General features: G+C 45.6%; 1 protein-coding gene across 1 annotated transcript in view; it reads left to right on the top strand.

The window, feature by feature from the left end:
- FAM78B (family with sequence similarity 78 member B) overlaps nt 1-8,723 on the top strand; it is a 103,749-nt gene extending 95,026 nt beyond the window's left edge. Inside the window, exon 2 of the mRNA XM_049881137.1 lies at nt 7,888-8,723. Within this exon, the coding sequence (XP_049737094.1) occupies nt 7,888-8,410 (523 nt within the window). The 3' untranslated portion in view covers nt 8,411-8,723. The remainder of the gene's footprint in view (nt 1-7,887) is intronic.
- Nucleotides 8,724-19,964: the final 11,241 nt, after the last annotated feature.

Raw genomic sequence — 19,964 nt, 5'->3', positions numbered from 1 at the left:
TTACAGCACGGAGAAGGGTTGTAGGAGGAGGAGGGAAATGAGATCATGACTAATATTGACAGAGTGCGTCAGAGCTTGCAAAGCGTTTGCCCAGACATCACCACTTCATTTGATCTGTGTAATAGCTCTGAGATGTAGGGAGGCCTGGAGTTATTTTTCTTCCCATTTTACACATGAGAAACCTGAGGCTGCCAGGGGTGACTCGTCTGAAGTCACCAACTGTTCCCCTGGGGCTGACACCCAGGTCTCCTGAGGTCGGTCTTGGTGCTTCCTCCACCTACCATCCCAAAGACTCCAAAGAAGGCAAGATGAGATGAAGAACTCAAAGGAGCTCTTCCCGCGGTGTACAGTGGAAAAGACAGGACTAGAGTCAGAGAGGCCCAGCTTCAGACCTGCCTCTTCCCCTCCTCATCTGTGTGGCTTTGGACCATTTTCTCCAAGCCTTCTTTCCTCGGCCATGAACAGAGTATTCCTGCCTCTTATGGTTGCTCTCAAGTGTGTGTGTATGGAAGGGCTCCATAGGTGTTAGTTTCCTTCTTTCCCTAAACCTACTCCCACCTCTGTGACTTACTGAATACCTAAAATTAAATGTCATTTACTTTGTGCCACCCAAAGTGCTAAGTACTTTGCATTCATGATCTCCTTGAATCTTCAGACCAGGTGCTTCAAGTACATACTGTTATTTATCCCCATTTTGATAGACAAGAAAACTGACACAGAAAGGGCAAGTAACTTGTCCAGGCTCACATAGCTGGTAAATGGTAGTGCTAGGTTTACAAACTCAGGCAGCCTGACTCCAGAAAATCTGCTTTCAGCCATGATGCTAGACCAGCTCTTTGCTTTCTCTGTCTTCATTGTCCAATGTCTTGAAGAAATTCCCTGAACTCTTAATTTTTCCACGTGTTCGTTCATTCCTTCCCTGACCTCATACAGAATGGCCTCCACTGGCATATCTTTACGCTGTCTTGATAATTACCAAAGCTGGATGGCTGTTTCTCAACCCCTCTCTCCTGGATTAGTGGGACTTTTAATATTGCTGAATGCATGAGATTCTCTCCTTCCTTGACTTTGGAAACTAGTTCTCCTTTGCTGGAGGAGATTTCTTTTGCTTTTCAGATTTCTCTTCTAGTCCTGTAAACAGGCCTCCTAAGATCACCCCCAAAGATCTCAACCATCGCCATGACATCAACTGATGCAGACAATTGCTAGATTTACGTCTCTAACCATGACTTTCTCCTAAGTGCTGGACTCAACTTTGCAGCTACCTCACAGACCTAATGCCCATATGTCCAGTTGACTCCGTAAAAGCAGGAGTGTCCAAATTGAAATTCATCATCTTCTCCCATCTTTCATTTCAGATCAGTTCAATACTTATCTATTCAACAAATATTTACAAACTCATTCCACGTGCCAGGTATTGCTCTCGGTGTTGGAGATACAGCAGTAAATAAAACATAGGAAATTCCTCCTTCTTGGGGATTACATTTGGGGAGTGAAGTGAAGGGAGACAAACCATAAGCAAAGTAAGTAAATTATATAACATGTTAGAAGGTGCTAGGAAGAAACAGAAAGCAGAGACAGCAGGTGGGGAGTTGCGGGACAGGAAGTTGCAATTTTAAGTATTTAAAAAAAAAAAAAAAAAAAACCTGTTTCTGTTGAATCGATTCTTACTCACAGTGACCATATAGGACAGAGTAGAACTGCCCTATAGGGTTTCCAAAGAGCAGCCGGTAGATTTGAACTGCCGACCTTTTGGTTAGCAGCCAACCTCTTAATCACTATGCCACCAGTGCTCCAATTTTAAGTGTGGTTGTCAGGAAAGGCTGCACTGAGATGTGGCGTTTGAGCCAGAAACAAAGGAGGCAAGAAAGCAAGCCTTTCAGATATCTGAGGGAAAATATTCTGGGTAAAATAAACAGCAATTGCAAAGGCTCTGAGGTGGGAAATTACCTGGCATATTCAAGGAACATCATGGATGCCAGAGTAGGAAAGAGGGAGAGAAAAGGAGATGAGGTCAGAGAGGAACTGGGGAGCCAGGTCATGCAGGGCCATGTGGGCCCTTCCAAGGACTAAGGTTTGTCCTGAGAGGGCTGGGAGCCATGGGAGCATTTAACAGAAGAGTGATGGGATAACATATATATTTAGCAAGATCATTTGGCTGCTGTGTTGAGAATAGACTAGGGCAGAGGGGCAGATACATTAGCCAGGAGACCAGAAGGAGGCTATTGCAGTAATCCAGGAGAGACATCTATAGCTTGTTCCAGGGTGGTAGAGACTCAGGTGGTGGGAAGAAGTTGAATTGTGGACATATTTTGATGTTGCTGTCAACTAGATTTGCTCATAGGTAGTATGTGGAATGTGAAAGAGTGGTCAAGGGTTACTCCAAGGTTTATTTGGCCTGGGCAATGGGAAGGAAGTAGCTGCCATTCACCAAAACCAGGAAATTGCAGGAGGAACAGGCTTGGCAGGGAAGGGGTAGAGATTAGGAATTAGACTTTGGAGACAAAGTTTGAGATGTACATCCACGTGGAGCTGTCAAGTGGACAGTTGAATATATGGTTCTGGAGCTCAAGGAAGTAACCCAGGCTGGAGACAGAAATTTGAAAGTCATCAGAGTGTAAATGGTACTTGAAGCCATGAGCCTGGGTGGTATCACCAAGGAAGTGCAAGTAAATAGTAAAGAGAAGAAGAGCAAAGACTGAGCCCTGGGGTCTCCAGAGTTAATATGTCGAGAGATGAGGCAGAACCAGCGAAGGATACTGAAAAAGAGTGATCAGTTAAATAGAAGAAGAAACAAGAGTGGTAGGCATGTACCGTGTGTCAGGCACTGTGCTCTGTGCAAAGAATACAAAGATAAACATGACTCTCAAAGATTCACTTTCTAATGAAGGATGTCAGAGCTTTACACACTGAAATGCTGCTGTGGGAGGTATCCAGTGATGAGGGTGGATGTTACAGACAGTGAGAGCGCATGCACCCTTGTTACACCTGTGAATTACTTCATCCACCTCAGTCACCCAAACTGGGCTCCCCTAAGTGATTGTTTTACTTTATCTCCTCTTTTGTCTCCGTAGGCAATCAGTTGCCAACCCTCAGAGAACCTACCTTTGTAGTAGATCTTATATGTGGTCCCTCCTCTCTATTCCCTCTGCCACCAACCTAGACGAAGGCCTCATTAAATCTCACCTAGAATGTTGCAAAAGCTCCTAAATGACCTCACAACCTCCCCTTTGCCCTCCGATTCTCCTTCTAACGTTACTCTTCTTTCTGGGCACATCGCTCTCCTGCTCAGAAGTCCTACTACCTCTAGGATGAAGTCTAAACTCCTTAGCCCATTGTTAAAGGCACTCCACAAACTGAACCCACCCTGCCTATCCAGCCTTGTCTCCACTCTTCCCGACACTAACCCTCCCAGGTGGTCCCTCCGCTGTTTTCTGGACACTCCACGTTCATGCTTGATGTCATGCCTTTGCCCATGATGGGAGTGCCTTTCTTTATTCCCTCGTTCTCAACGGTTCATTCTCATTTCTTCCACAAAGCTCTCCCCCACCATAGCCTGTGTGCATGCCCACATCTCTGAATTCCTGTATCACGTGGAGCCTGTGCAAATCCTTGTTGTATATAGGTATATGGTGGCTTGAATAGTCACTGAATATATTCATTTATTCATTCACTTTTATTTAAATGTGGCTTGTTCCTACCCCTCTCCAAGGGTAAATAACTTTCAGTAAAGAATAGCGATAGTCTAATAATTCTAAATAGGAGATGTTAGGTTTTTAAAAAAACAAAAACAAAGTGAGTGAATATATAAAGTGTAAAGCTGATACAGCTCTATCATGTTTCAGGTGCATAGGCATGAAAATGATGCAAAGAAAAGATTCATTTATTCCTTCAACAAAGATTTTTACATGTGCCAGCAATGTGGTAGACAACTACTGATTCAAAAGTAAATGCCACATTGCCAAGCCTCAAGGAAATCATAATCTGATAGGAACTACAGACACATAAGCCAATAATTATAATATAACTTGGTACGTGTGAATATCTGGAAAAGAAGGCTTTCTGGAGGAAGTTATACTCAAAGAATGAGTGATTAGACCCAGTGAAGAGATGAGTAAGGGAAAGAGCAGTCCGGACAGAAAGCACAGCACGAGCAAAGAAGCGGAGGTGAGAAACAATGTGGTGTGTCGGAGAGGGGTCATCAAGAGCCACATATGTCCCACTAAGAAACTTTCACTTTGTCCATGGGTGTTAACAGTCATGTCCACGTAGAAGAACCTTTGAAGGGTGTCAGGTATAGAAAGGAAACCCTGGTGGCATACTGGTTAAGTGCTACGGCTGCTAACCAAAGGGTCAGCAGTTCGAATCCGCCAGGCGCTCCTTGGAAACTCTATGGGGGCAGTTCTACTCTGTCCTATAGGGTCGCTATGAGTCGGAATCGACTCGACGGCACTGGGTACTGGGAGGTATAGAAAGGGCAGGATCAGATTGGTGTGTTTGAATATTAACTTTGCCCTTAAGCCAATTCTGACCCGTAGCGCCCCTGTAAGGACAGAATAAAACTGCCTCATAGGGTTTCCTAGGCTGTAAATCTTTATGGATGCAGACTGCCACATCTTTCTCCCATGGTGAGGCTGGTGAGTTCAAACTGCAAATCTTTCGGTTAGCAGCCAAGCACTTTAACCACAGCACCACAAGGGCTCTTTGTTTGACTACTGTTGTTGTTAGGTGCCGTCGAGTCGGTGTGGCTCATAGTGACCCTGTGTACAACAGAACGAGACACCACCCAGTCCTGCACCATCCTCACAATCGTTGTTATGCTTGATCCCATTGTTGCAGCTACTGTGTCAATCTATCTCGTTGAGGGTCTTCAACGAGGGAAGTATGCATTTTTTAACACTAGTGCAGCCTAAAAGATGAATTTGAGAGGGATCAGGATTGGATGCAAGAGACTAATTATGGACAATTACAGTAGACCAGGTAAGAGATTCTGAGAGCTTGAATTAAATGAGGGCAGCAAGAGCTGGGACAGAGAGAAGGAGGTAAACTCACCGTTACTTATGGGGTAGAATTGACAGTATGCAGTGATACGGCAGCTGTGACAATCAGCGTGAGGGATGAGAAGGGCCAAAGATGATCCTCAGGGTCCTGGCCTGGGAAACTGGGTGAGTAGGGGCCACCTCCTGCAGCAGAGATGGGGAGAAGAAGGTCTGGTTGATGGTGAAGATGATAAATTTGGTTTGAACCGTGTGGAATTTGAAGTGTCTCTGCCGTCCCACTCAAAGTAGTCCCCTTAACTGGTCAGAAAGTGATGGTCGCTCTCAGAACTTTTCAGGGACTTCTCTAAAGGAATTTATCAGCTGCATAAACAAGTCATACATTTTAGAAGCATAAACTCTGTTTTTAACAACCACCCCCCCTCAAAAAAAGGCCACTTAAGCCCCTATATTTCATAAAAGAAATTAAGATGATATAATACTTTTTAGAGAGAAAACCACTCCCTGATTCATTGGACTTAGGGCATAATGACTTTTGGCTATTTGCAAACTCAAACCCTGTCTTAATGATGTAGTCTTGGGATCACTGGGATAGTGGAAGAGAACATGGCTCGAGCACAGAAGATACTTCTAAAGGAGCAGTGGCAGCAGTAGCAGCCTGTGGATGGAATTAACACCCGCCGCCCAAAACCATCACACCCTGCGACAACTGCACTGGGCCAGATTTCTTTGTTCTGATGTGATGATTAAGAAGCCTGTTTTATTCCCTTACTTCAGAGAATCCTCCAAGACAAGGGTATCTTCCTTCTCTCCCATGACAGGCATGAAATTGTAACTTTCTTGTATTATCTCCATTTTGAGAAAATCTGAATCAAACTAAGTTTTGTGCTTTTTTTCCATAAGATTTACTTCTAGACCTTTGGCCCAAGTCTCTGTTGACATGGCTCGGGGCAGGAACATGAGTTTAAAATACAAACAGTAAAGTCTCTATTGACAAAGTAATGAAATTGATCAAGCCAAGATAGCCAATCATCAAAGGAGAGCATTATAATAGAATAAAAGGACATCCACTCAAAACCAAATTCCCCAGGCAATACACTACAGTTGGCACAGTGTTTGGGACAGGAAGGCAGATACAGTCACCACTGCTGAGACTCCTTGTCCTCCAATGCCAGAGAAAAACCCAAAGGCCAGCAGGACCTGGTCACTACCCAAAATGAAGCCCAGGCTTTAGGCAACACAGAAAATAAATGCCTAGTGACCGAGTACCTGTCTCAGCCTGTTGGCTGGGGGCATCAAGCTGACTCCAGCATGGCTATCTCATAAATCCAACAAGCAGAATGGGTCTCCAGCCAACCTCTGAGGCATGTGTGATTACCCACTCAAACAGCATTTACTGCCTTTTGTCCAGTAAGAAATGGCTATAGAATTATCTGAGAGTTACCCCAGTGTCTGCAGAGGAAAGACGTGGCAGCCTGCTCCCATAAAGATAACAGCCTTGGAAACTCTATGGGGCAGTTCTACTCTGTCCTAAAGGGTTGCTATGAGTCAGAATCAACTCGAGGGCAACGGGTTTGATTTTTTTTTTACCCCTATGGCATGACTACAATTAGCATGTGCAGCAAAATGGGTTCTCTCTACCTTTCTGAGTTGGATCAATTCCTGTTTAGTTTCTGCCAACCATGATACACTGCAGTTATTCCCAGCAGTTTTCACAGGTACAGAGACAAGAGAAAGGGCTCCTGGAGTGTGGGCTCACCTCTTCCTAGGCATTCAGCCCTCCCTTCATTCAGGCTGGGGCTGGCTCAAATAGGAAATGCCATCAGAAGCCAGCAGGAGGCAGCAGGGTTAGTGTCCCCATGTCCCCATGTGACAGTATGGGATTTTGAGATGTTATCAGCATCAAGTCAACATTGCAACTCTTTTTAGGCCATTGGTATAAATCCTTGCAGGATTTCCTGTCACAAAGAGGCATCAACTAGTTGGGATGGAAGAGTAGGCAGGTGCCCAGAATGGCAAGTTGGCCAAACTAAGCAATTAGGCTTCCAGGCTGGACTTGAAGCCAGTGGAAGAATAGCATATTAGAAACAGCACAACTTCCACACCGAGGTGGTTTCTGGAAGGTAACCATTATCTCCTTATTTTATCATTTTCTATGCTTATGCTCTCTACACGTTGGATTGGCTGCTGACTTGAATTTAAACAACACTGTTTGTTGAGTAAAAATTCTGCTGCTTTCCTAAGAAATCAGTGTAACCTTTAATTTTGCCTCCTTTTCACCTGATACTTCTTTCCAAGTACATCAGATTTCAACCACCACTGCTCCTCAGTCAACAAATCTTGCACGTACTCATACTTCCTGAGAAAGTGGTTCTTACAGTAGAATGCCTGTAACCTGTTGATTATGATTCCACCATCCCAACTAGTTGATGCCTCTTTGTGGGTCTCACAGCTGCCTTTGTGAGCCTCTTGCTTCCAACTGAGCTGGCTATGGTTTTATTTAATTTGCTTTGGTATTTTTTTTTATTTTATCTTGCTTTCATTTATCCTGAAACAGCACCCAAACCAAAAAAAAAAAAAAAAACCCAGTGCCGTTGAGTCTATTCTGACTCGTAGTGACCCTATAGGACAGAGTAGAACTGCCCCACAGAGTTTTCAAGGAGCTCCTGGTGGATTCAAACTGCCGACCTTTTGGTTAGCAGCCATAGCACTTAACCACTGCGCCACCAGGGTTTCCTGAAACAGCACAGCATAGATATTTTTGACCTGAATTCCTCTCCAAAATTCCCATTTTACCCAAGTTGATCATGTTAGTAAGTGGTGGGCATCTCTCCAGCTTTTGAAAAATTCATTCAGCCTCTTTTCTTGTGCATCTCTTCTGCTTTGCCAGGTCAAGCTGGGAACTGCCTGACTTGAGGGAAGGGAGAGTAAAAGCCATCAGTGACTCAGATGGGGTGAGCTATCCTTGGTACGGGAACACCACAGAAACTGTGACCCTGGTTGGCCCCACCAACAAGATCTCCAGGTTCTCCGTCAGCATGAATGACAACTTCTACCCCAGTGTGACATGGGCAGTACCAGTGAGTGACAGCAATGTGCCACTGCTCACGAGGATCAAGAGGGACCAAAGTTTTACTACGTGGCTGGTGGCCATGAACACCACCACGAAGGAAAAGATCATTCTGCAGACTATCAAGTGGAGGATGAAGGTGGACATTGAGGTGGACCCTCTTCAGCTCTTGGGGCAACGGGCCCGACTGGTGGGCAGGACTCAGCAGGAGCAGCCCCGGATCCTGAGCCGGATGGAACCCATCCCCCCCAACGCACTAGTGAAACCCAACGCCAATGATGCCCAGGTCCTCATGTGGAGGCCCAAGCGGGGGCCACCTCTGGTCGTGATCCCACCTAAGTAGAAGCAGACTGGCCTGGCAGTGTGTGGAGCATATGCTGCTGAGACACGCAGTGAGCTTGCCAGGGGTGGCAGGAGCCAAACTGAGTTTCTGAGCCAAAGCAGACCTCTTGGTTTGTCAGCCTTTGCAGCCACTTGTGAAGAGTGGGCTGCTCCTTGGGTGGTAGAACCATAATCCTTAGGAAAAGTCCCTTCCTTTTAGGAGTAAAAGAAGTCACTGACTTGACAGACTTGCTGTGATTACCATGCAAGTAGCCATATTTTGGAGCCGACCAGGATGATTCTTTTATCTGAACTATTGACCATTTCTTTCCTGTGAGATGCAGAGGATAGAAATGAAATTAAACAGTGCCTGTGGCAAATGCTGCTTCCAAACCAATTACAAGTGGAAGTGAAAACATCCACACCAGGTGTTCGTAAGACAGACAGTCCCACTGTCTGACTGGAGGGTGCTGGGGAGAGGGGTTGAATGAAGGTTGGGTGGGGAAGAGAATGGGTGATGAGGAGAGAATATGCTGTTGTTACAAAGTAATGCCTGTGCATTTCTTAGTTGATCGTCATATCATCCACACACTCATGAGAATGAAAGAAACACTTAGAAAATTGGAGAAATGTTGGCATTTGCTCCACGGGGGAGTGGAGCCTCCTGGGAACTGTCCAAGGTGCTGATGTGATCTAAAATCCTGAGAACTCACAATGATTACATCTACCCACCCCTTCCCAGAAATTGTTCATTCAAAGTATTTTTAATCACAGTATTTGGGTGCGTAAAACCAAAAACAAAACCCGTTGCCGTCGAGTTGCTTCCGACTCATAGCAACCACATAGGACAGAGTAGAACTGCCGCATAGAGTTTCCAAGGAGCGCCTCGTGGATTCAAACTGCTGACGTTTTGTTTAGCAGCTGTAGCTCTTAACCGCTACACCACCAGGGTTTCCATTTGGGTGCATAGTTGCTGTATTCTGTGATGGCTGTGATTTGGGGGGCCCACACCATATTTTTAGTGAAACCCAAATTGCAATTTTGTTTACAGCTGCTTATTCTGTTCCCATCACCCCTAAATTTGCAAAAAGATAATTGTTCATAAGCCATAAAGGGTTTCAAGAATGTTCCAACAAATATGAACAGCATCTTTATCCTTTTTTTTTTTTTTTTAGTTTCCAAATGATTTGAACACATACAACACAGCCAGATGCGCACACACACGTGTGCCAGGATGTATATAGCATAATTACTAGCAGATCCTCCAGCAGTTCCTGAATATGGCTTGTATGCTTTGTGCATACACAGTACACACACTGCAGATCCATATATGTTTACTAGGCTCTGTTTCACAGAAGCTCAACTTGAACTGCTTGAGCATTTGTGAAAAACTGCTTCACACAGCTTTATTTCAGAGCTCTTCAAAGAAAATCTGAGCTAGTCACATTAAACAAACCTGTATCACTGAGATCCAATCAAATAAAGATGGGAGACCGTGTCCCCTTTAGTAAAAAACTTTTTGAAAACTTTTTAAAGAGTTACCTGTCTTTGCAATAAGGATTCTCTAACTCATCTAGCTTAAATTGCCCCCAAAAAGAGCTTTTCCCTTTATTTTCAATAATGGAAACGTTCCCTTTCCAGAGACTGCCCATTCACACTAATCATAAAACTCTTACAGGGTCATTGTGGATTTTATTAGTAGATGCTGTTAGCCTGATTTCAGGATGAAAGAGCTGAGGTTCAGAGCAGTTTTTACAGTCCCTGGTTTGCTCCAAAGACCTGTCTCCCACCAGAGTTTGGGGGTGAAGGAAAATCAAGAGGGCTTGTTTATTATTTTTATTTAAAATGCAATCGTGTCTAATTTCTTTCAGGTTCTAAATGCAAAGGGTGGTGCTTATTCCGATGAGAAGGTTAACAGATCCACTCCACATTATGTAGTGTTAGCCTCACACCCACAGCTATTCTCTTATAGATTAGTTATTGATGGCAAGGGGCGCTATTTATAACAGCCCATTAATGACATGTCAGTGACTCACAGAAGACCTGGAGACATTCCATGTAGAAATAATTCAGCTGCTGCATTTGGATTCTTCTGTCCCTTCCCATGCTTCTTTGCTTTTTCTGGGAGAAGTAGCCCAGAAAGCTCCTTTGCCAAAATATAAGGCTGCCTATTTCCCATGCTGACACTAGAAACAACATGAATTACATGTCACACTTATGGGGATTCTAGAGAGTAGATACTGATCCTGGAATTTAATTCACAAAGGACAGTTTCTCTTTTGTCAGGAATATCTTAGGGATGCTGAAGAATGAAAGAATCCTGACCCATGTGGGTCCCATGTTTAAAAAAAAAAAAAACCTGATACTTAAAAATCCAAAATTTTTAAAAACCAACTGGTTAATGAGAAGGATGGTTCACATTATGAAATCCTATATCAAATGTGTCTTCACGTTCCCCTTGTCCATTTAAATAAGATACGACTCACACAGTTATATTTTCACATAACCTAACTTTTTCAAGGGCATGTCTGTATTTATACTGAGCTAGACTTTTTCCCTCCTGAAAACTCACACTTTTCAGAGTTTTCAAAGAAAAGACCCCAAGGAAGTTTCTGGGAAATTGTGTAATGACAAAAGGAGAGAAGTAGTTGGGAAAGTGATTGTAAAAGTTCATACGCTATGCAAACATGCGTTGTGAATTTGGCAGCTCTGCTACTGTGAACTCTACAGTTGGGTCTCAGTCAGCCTGGCAGAACTCTCTATTGCCCGTCAGCTGATTATTTTACCTTTCTAGTTGTTTTACAGGGAAACGGCCCCTCTTTCTTTTCTGATTCTTTCATCTTAGTCAGGATATGGCCAAATGAGAGGCAGTCTAACAAAAGCAAATTCACCTTGAGACCTCTGCCAGCCCTGTCTTCCTAGGCATCTCTGGGTAGACTTGAACCGCCAACCTTTCGGTGAGCAGCTGGGCACATTAACCGTATGCACTACTCAGGCTGTTCTCTGTCCAGAGGACACAGAAAAGAAGGAAGGAGAGGAGAACGCAAGTCACTTTCACCTGCACAGTCATGTAGTTCTTACCAATCTACTAAGTGGACATATTAGAAACAAGAGAATGAAGGCTGTTTCCTTACGCACAGAACCTCGTAATCCCTGGGGAGGTTGGCCCAGAAAAATGCCTGTCAGGGGCTGCAGTGTGGGTGAGCTGGCTGTCACTCTGCAGCTCTTAGCACAGTCCTGGTAATTAGCAGAGCAGGAAATCTGCTCTCCTGGTCTCAGAATCCCTGAAACACCATGAGCGTGAAAGGAGGAGGAGAGCATACCTCCCGCAGCTGAGATCGCAGCTGAGTGAGGCCCTGCCACTCTCAGGCCTCAATGCCACATGCCTCAACACCGGCAGGAGCAGCCCAGGGGGCAGAGGCAGGGGAAACAATGGCTTCCTGAGCTCCGCTTGGCACATTGAACATTTTCGTTAGAACCAAGGGCACAAGGAAACATGGCCGGAGCCAGCTCTCAACTGAGTTGCAAAGAAAGATGTAAACACACACACGCACAGACCCGCTACACTCATTTACTCTTGGAGCTGAAAGGAAAATTAATCAAAAACGCAATGAACGCCTGAACTCTATAATTAAGCCTAAATGATCCTTAGATAGAAAGGGGGCTGAGTGAGCAAACTCTACGCTCACAGATATTTTTACCCCAGAGCCTTATTGCCGGTAATTTCTTTTGAAATCTTGAGTACATCCGGTTCCAGTTTCCCTGGGAGGACATCTGCTCATGGAAGGCCTTCAGGGGAGTTACCAGCTTGGTGGCCAGAGGACAGCCAAGGTTATTTGGCCACTCCAAACACTTTTATAGGAATGCAGCTGGGGAAACAGAGTGCCCTTAGCCCTGAGGGCTCCTGAAAGACCCTGTGGCAGCCATGCACCCACCCCTGATGGGCTCCCGTCACCCACCTTAGTCTTCCTAACAACCCCTTTGATGTGTACAGTGCTTTACAGTTTATGCAGGATTTTCACTTTCCTTTGCATAGAGTGGAGCACTGGTGGCACAGTGCTTAAGAGTTTTGCTGCTAAACAATACTTCAGTGGTTCGGATCCATCAGCCGATCCGTGGAAGCCCTGTGGGCAGTTCTACTCTATCCTATAGGGTTGCTATGAGTCAGAATTGACTTGACACCAATAGGGTTTTTTGTTGTTCTTTTTGTTTGTTTTGCATAGAGTAAAAAGAATCTCTCTTCAAGAAAAGAAGTCTTAGTATTGACCTAGTCTTTGTGTCCAAACAGAAAGATCCTTATTATTATTAAAAACAATAACTCCTATTTGATTAGTATGTTACAGTTGATACAGCACAGTCACAAATATTTTATCATCTTATCACCAATAATCTTGTAAGGTTGGGATTATATCCCCATTTTACAGATTAGGAATTTCAGGCAGAAAGGTCAAGTAGCCTGACCAAGGTCATACTAATATTAGTGGTGCTCTGGGGACTTGAGTTTCAGTCTTTTAACTCCACACCTTTACTCCATTCTCATGGAACATTCTCTTCTAGTCAAATGCAGGCACTTCTGTGCTTGTTTTGTACAGCCTTGGCTATTCCTTGGGCAGAGCAGACCAGGAGAGGGAGTCTTTGCAAGGCTGCCCTAAGTGATCCCTGGATGCACTGTGATAAGACAGATTAAGTTCTCCCGAGAAGTCTGGGTCCAGGTAGCCTGGACTCTACCTTTGAGTGACTTCTCTCCTGGCTCACATCAGAAGGCAGTCTCATTAGGATGCTCTGGAGGTAGGAGACCAGAGGCCAGGCCCTCCACATGACTTGAGATCTGGATTCAGCTGGAGAGCTAACTTTGAGCAAATCCTCTAACTTTTCTGGACCTTGGTTTCCGTGTCTGTTAACTGAGCTACTAATACAGCCCAGTCAACAGCGGTCAGGAGGATGCAGTTGGATGATGTCTGAACACACTCCAAAATGTCTAAATTTGTGCCTCATGTAAAATATTGTCTCCTCACCAGAACCACAGGGTCTGGGGCTGGTAACAGGCCCTCAGGCCCCATCTACGTGGAAGGTTAAAACCATATCAAGGAAGGAAACCCACTCTTCCTGCCAAGAGAGCCTTGCCTCTGTGGAGGGTGGCTTTGAGGCACCCCAAGTGACCTTGCTGGGGAAGGAGCCAGGTCCACATGCTAGGTGTTGGGACACTGGCAGACAAGGAAGGCCAGGGGATCCCTGGACAGCCCTGCAGAAAGCAGCTCTGGGCAGAAGGTGTAGCTGGGACTTCCAAGAGGCCTTTTAGAAATGAGAGGAAGCTGAGCATCAGGTCTGGGCCAGATTTGAAGTCCCAGCATGATTTGCCTAGTTCAAGCCCCCTAGAGAGGCCAGCTGGAAACAGCTGCATTTTTCCCATCATGGTCTCAGGCAAGAGATACAGAGAAAAAACACATATATACAGAGCTTCATGCGGGTCTTCACTGGTCTGTCTGTCCCCACACAGTTTCTGATGCCCAGATCTTGGCTGGGACCCACAATTTGGAGGTAGCATTATAGATTTCGTCCTATAGGTGCAAATACAATGAGGAAATACTTCTTCCACTCCCCCTCTCCAAGGCTGTCTTGTCACACTGGAGGCATATTTAGGGCCATGGCCCTCTCTCTGCCCCTGCCTGCTGTGGCCTTGTTCCACCTGGCCCAGCTACCCAGCTTGCCCAGGGCCACCTCCCAAGGCCCCACCCTGTCCGCTTCCTCTCTCCAAGCTGGGCTTCCCATCTCAGGCTCTCCAAGGAGAGTAGTGATTTTGCCCACCTGCAGGGTGGCCCACAGAGAACCTAACCGACTCTTCTCCCAGGACAAATGTGAAGCCAGGCCTCAGGGCAGGAGGCCATGTGGCCAAGCATGGGAGCCTCCACTCTGCCTCCAGGCCCACATTTGTCCTTGGCTAACCTAGAAAATCTAGGTTGATTCTTAAAACAGCTGAGTGGTGGGTCAGAAATGCCTCGGGAGAAGGGGAAATAGAGATTGGAGTTCTGTTAGTGAGGGGAGAGGGCCCAGACCCAGCTCTAATCCAACTCCACATGGGCCCCACTAAGGCGGGTGAGGAAGGCAGATGGTGTGCATGAAGTACTGGCAGGGGGAGATTGCTAAGGGTCTAGGGCTGGTCTCAGGCTGGCTAGGGGCCCAGCATTACTGGGAGGAGATAGGAGGATGGAATGCTTTGTTTCATGCCAGAGGGAGCTAGGGTGAGGCAAGCGAGGCACTTAGGGTGGAAAATTTAAGGACGCATTCACTTTCAGGGCCGTGTGAGTGCCAATTCTGTACTTGAATGACCCTGACAGAGTGGTGCCTCCTTAAATGCTGTGCTCTGGTCTCCTGGCTTGCCTCACCCTAGTCCCAGCCCCACTTGACAGTGGCATTGGTTTGGTCACTAGGAGGGTACAGGGGGTGTGGACTGCACTGGGTGACACTGTCCAAGGGGGTGACACCAACATGACTGTCTGTAAAATTTTTGTGCAGTGTTTCAACAGAAATTTATTATTTTTTTGTAAAAATATCCCGGTAGTTAGTTGTAACAACAAAAACATTTTTCATAAACCCAGCTTACGTGTATCAGTATACCTACAAGGCTAAAACTCTGTGCTAATTTACCCTTTGAACCTTCTAATGTGCTCTGGTGAGAGCTGCCATTATTACCCAGTTACAGTGGTGCTTCTAATCACATGGTTTCTTCTGCTTGAGCTACAAGCACGCACTGTTGTTTTAGTTGCTGCCGTTGTTTTCATAGTCACTGATTTTGTCGGATTCTCTGGTGTTTCAGCTACACTATTGTGGTAATTGGAAACCCTGGTGGCATAGAGGTTAAGTGCTACAGCTGCTAACCAAAAGGCCGGCAGTTCGAGTCCGCCAGGCAGTCCTTGGAAACTCTAAGGAGCAGTTCTACTCTCTCCTATAGGGTCACTATGAGTCAGAATCGACTCAACGGCAGTGGGTTTTTGGTTTATTGTGGTAATTAGCATGGGGGTGACACCCCGAGTCACTGTACTGGGTGGCAACAACCCTAGTGACATCACCACTCCCTTATGCACGTCTTCTGCTAATTGCTGTCTTCACAAGAAGAGTGAATAAGGAGATACTGTGGGACCCCTCTGAATATTCGTTCTTTCAACAAGTATTTATACTCAGTGTCTTCTCTGCACCAGACTAAGCAGAGTCCCTGCCCTTGGGGGGAAGATGCTCACAGGAAGCTTTGGGGGCCATTCATTTCCCCCTCAGGGAAACACATTGCAGTGAACCCCAGAACCTTAGAAAATGCTCCCTTAGTGCTTCCCCTGTTTAGTGCTTCAACCACTCTACCTGCACATTGCCTTTTATGGCCCAGTGGCTCTGTGAGGATGGACAAGGGGACAAGGCAGGACCTCTGTCAAGCACTTTGAGCTCTTCCAAGAAGAGGCACTGGGAAAACCCACAGCCACGCCAGTACATACACAGACACCAGTGATGAAAGAAACAGCTGGTTATCTCTCCATCTGCTCTAGCCCCATCACCCTACCCTTCAAACCAATTGAATTATTCCACACAGACATGATCCAATGAAATGTTAATTGGAAAGATAATACATGCACTTCAGGCTGAGAACCATTTCATTAAACTGGGCTTTGAAAACAAGACAGCCAATTAAATTATTTCCCACTTCACTCCCTCACGTACCAGAAGCTACAGAAAGCTATTGCTTCTAATTAATTAGGAAAAAAAGAAGGACTCTGCATATGCATATCAGATGGACAGGGACAGAGAGGCTACCCCAGGTACCTCCTTGCGTGCGCAGTACACCATGCACCCAGGCACATGCGAGTGCACACACATGCATGCACGCACACACACACATGCATCAAGGAGCTAAAGTCTCATCTGCTGTCTCACCCAAAGAATGTTGTGGGTCTTCTGACACACCGAGAAAATACCTGCTCCCAAGAACCACTCACAAAATCAAAGGGAAATGCTCTCTTTGGATACATTCATCAGAAGGTTAATAGGGCATTTGTTGTGAAAAATAAGCAACTCTAAATTCATTAGGATTCCAAACCTTGTTCAGCCAAAAATGATCTTCTCTTTTCCTTTATGGTAAAGAAGCAGGCGTTTTTCAACCAACTTCATTCCCTGCATCAGACACAATGTCCTTTGGTGCAGAGTGGTCTAAAGCACCAGGAGACCTGAGACCCCTGAGGCCTGATTTTAAATTGGCTTTATGCAGGTCTCATGCAGGTAGCCTTTGGAACCTCTACTTTTCCACTTGTGAAATGGGAAGAAGACCTATTCTTGGTGCCGTATTCAGAGTTCTTAGCCTTGTGAGAGCACATTGACAGAGAGCTCTGAGCTTCTTGTGCCTTACCTTGGGAAAAACTGATATCCAAAACTCAACTATGCAGTTAAAACATTTTCTGTACCAAAATTATGCTAACCCCAAAGCACACCTATTGGGTAATGAGCAGCCCACCATGTGCAACAGTCATCGTGGTGACCTGACTTTTGCACACAGGCATCTCCCAACTTGGACCATGAGCATCAGGAAGACTTTGAGGTTGTCCAAGGCCTCTGCACGCGTGTGTCCTCATCCCACCCCACTCCCTCCCCTGCCTCCCACCAAAGGTACCCAGGGCTGGCAGAGCCTAGCACAGTTGAAGCCTATGACCAATCCCATGGTTGCAGGAAGGGGGCTGGCATCTGTTGGCACCAGGGAGCATGGCAGCTCTTCCAGGGCACAGGATGTGCAGGGGGTCATTTTCTAGAAGGGCTTCCAGCCTACTGATTCCCAGTTTGCATGAATTTCTCTCCACAGCGGGGTCTGCTAACTCCAAACAACTGGAATAAGCTTATTTGACCATCTGCGCAAGAATTTAGGACTTTCTTTTTCTTTCTGTAACTGAAACCATGGTATAAAATGCAAAAATTCAACAGTGTTAATTTGTAATGGTAAAAAACTTGTATCATTATAGCAGTACATCGCTCTAAGCAAGACTCAAAAATCCAAACATACAAAAGAGAAAAGTGGTCGGGGAAAGGAAGAGGAAGACAATCAGTGCTTGGCTTTACCTACTCATACATTTTAAAATACTCTTTTTATTTTAAAAAGTTCACCCAGTTCTTTAGGACCAATACTATTGCATAAAGCAATACATATCTCTACCTGCAAAGAAATAGTGGCAACAGGTTTTCTTTTAAAAAAAAAAAAAAATTGACAACTTCAAGTTGAATAATATAGACACATATTCAAGAGATAACTTTTATCACAGTTGGAATGTGAGCCCATGCACAGAAATACTGGGTAAGCTGCAGGGCTCTGCATTCTAGCAGATTCTTAATGATTCTTACAAATCTCTGTGCCTTTGGGAGCTGAGAAACAAAGCCATAGGGGGTCTGGAATTCCCACCCATTTCTGTAGATTCTTTGGTGACTTTCTAAGGGGTTACACACATAGATGATCTACAATCCTATGCCCAGGCTGGGTGCCTTCTGGTGGTCAAGGGCAAAGCATATGTCACCAGGATGAGGGAAGAAACAATAAGGCAGTGGAGTGCATTGTTTTACTTATTGGTTTATTTCTTGTCTTGCTTACAGATTTACTTGAGTTTTTAATTTTCTGAAAAATCATATAAAACTATTTCTCTTCACAGAGAAATGCATATGTAAATAAATGCCCAAGAATTTGCATAAAATTTCAAGGTCAGAGTCCTCCTGAAATCTGGAGCCCAGATAATGAACGTCTGCTCTTACGAAATGAGATTGCTTTGGTCACTGTCTTAATGTCCACTTTATTTACATGTCTCCATGTCCATGTACAGGTCTCCTTGTAGAACAAGGCAAGCCGAGCAAGCAGAACCACATGGCAGAGACTGATGAGGAGGAAATGAGCAATGGCTCCAGAAGCTGAAGCCCTGGACAGCTGATTTCCCATTAAAACTAGTGCCATCCTGCCTGTTCCCTCACCACCCTCTCCATCCATGACCAGTACCTCCTTCCTGCCCACAGTGTGCCATGCACTCGCCATGGGCTGGTTGGTTGGCTCATGGGGGGCTGTGTTGAAGTGGGAGTTGTGCCTGTACCTGGTTGTGTGTGAAAAGATTGGGTTCATCCAGATCTCAAGTCCGTCCCAACCCTTTACGTGAAGCCTCCCAGGGATGAAGAGCCGGTCAGCCTGGACTTCAAATACCTACCATGACCCAGCCTAGGTTCCCAAACCCTGCCTTCCCTCTCAGTGCTTTTGGATGGGAAACAGAGGGAATATTTATTTCCTCTCTTCCTCCCTTCTCCATTCTCAAAGTCCCTGATCCTTAGAGAGCCAGGGTCAAAGCAGTCTTTGTTCCCCCTACCATGGCCAGGCTGGGTGCCTTCAGGTGACCAAGGGCAAAGGGTATGTTACCAGAAAACACCATGACGGGGAGAACCACCCTAAGAGGGCAAAAATGGCGTGCATTGTTTTATTTATTGGTTTATTTATTGTCTTGCTTACTGATTTATTTATTTATGAAGTACATATTTATTATATAGCAGAAAATCCACTTCCATCTTTGGAACATCCAGGCCCAGAATTCGTCATCTTGGTCCCTTAGAGCACAGTGAGTTATTCTTTGAAGCCACAGAAAAGAGGGGGGGAATCCTCTCCCTATTCCCATACATCTCCACCCAGCCAGATTCTCAACCAGAAATCACCAGCTCATGAGGCTGTGAGCAGCACAAATCAGCCCACGCAGGCACTCAGCAGCCCCTACCCTGCACCAGGCCTCTCTGTCTCCCGCATGTGCACAGATGAGATTGGCCGACAGGCTCCAGCTTGACCATTTCAGAGATAGACTCCTCATTCTGCTCTGGTACAGTATTCTTAATGCCAAATTAATGTACATTCGAATCATTTGCGGAGCGTAAAAAAAAATTTATGTCCCGTCCCCTCTGCAGATCAATTACAGCAGAACTCTGGGCGTACAGCCTTGTGTTCTTTGAAAAGTTACCCAAATGATTCTACTGTGAGGCTGGGGGTGAGAAGTATTTCCAGTGTCTCCTCTGCTTTGCCCCTTCCCACCACCCAGAATCCTTCATCCTTTCGTTCCCAAGCTTCCTCAGGCACCAAGAATGGGAAAAGCCACTGAGGAATGACGGAATCCCTTTCCCATTCCCCTACTGCCCCTCCTCACGGAACCGCCAACCTGAGCAGATTTCTAGAATGTTAGCAGGTCCCCTGAGTCACACCCTGTAGCTGATACCTGAACTAGCATGAGGGTTGCTTTCAGCCAATTTCCAGCTTTTCTAGATGCAGAAATCTACCACCTGCTAGATTCTCTCTCCACCTGCACTTCCACCAGGCTCCCAAACCCCAAAGGTTTAAAGGTCACATCGGCGACATTCAGTCTCCCAATCCCAATCCCAGTGGTAAGGCCCATGCCCAGTCCTTTTAACCCAAGCCTTGGCCATTTCTTCAGAGCCACCTGAATCGAATGAGGGTCTACATGGTAACAGAGCAAAGAGTCTCCTTGCCCCAAGCTAGCTCTTCCTCCAGCAACCTGGCAGGAGCCAGTGTGCACCCAAGT

The sequence above is a fragment of the Elephas maximus genome, chromosome 3 (assembly GCF_024166365.1).
Source record: "Elephas maximus indicus isolate mEleMax1 chromosome 3, mEleMax1 primary haplotype, whole genome shotgun sequence".
In the NCBI taxonomy this organism is placed as follows: domain Eukaryota; kingdom Metazoa; phylum Chordata; class Mammalia; order Proboscidea; family Elephantidae; genus Elephas; species Elephas maximus.
This window is presented reverse-complemented; position numbering and strand designations above follow the sequence as displayed.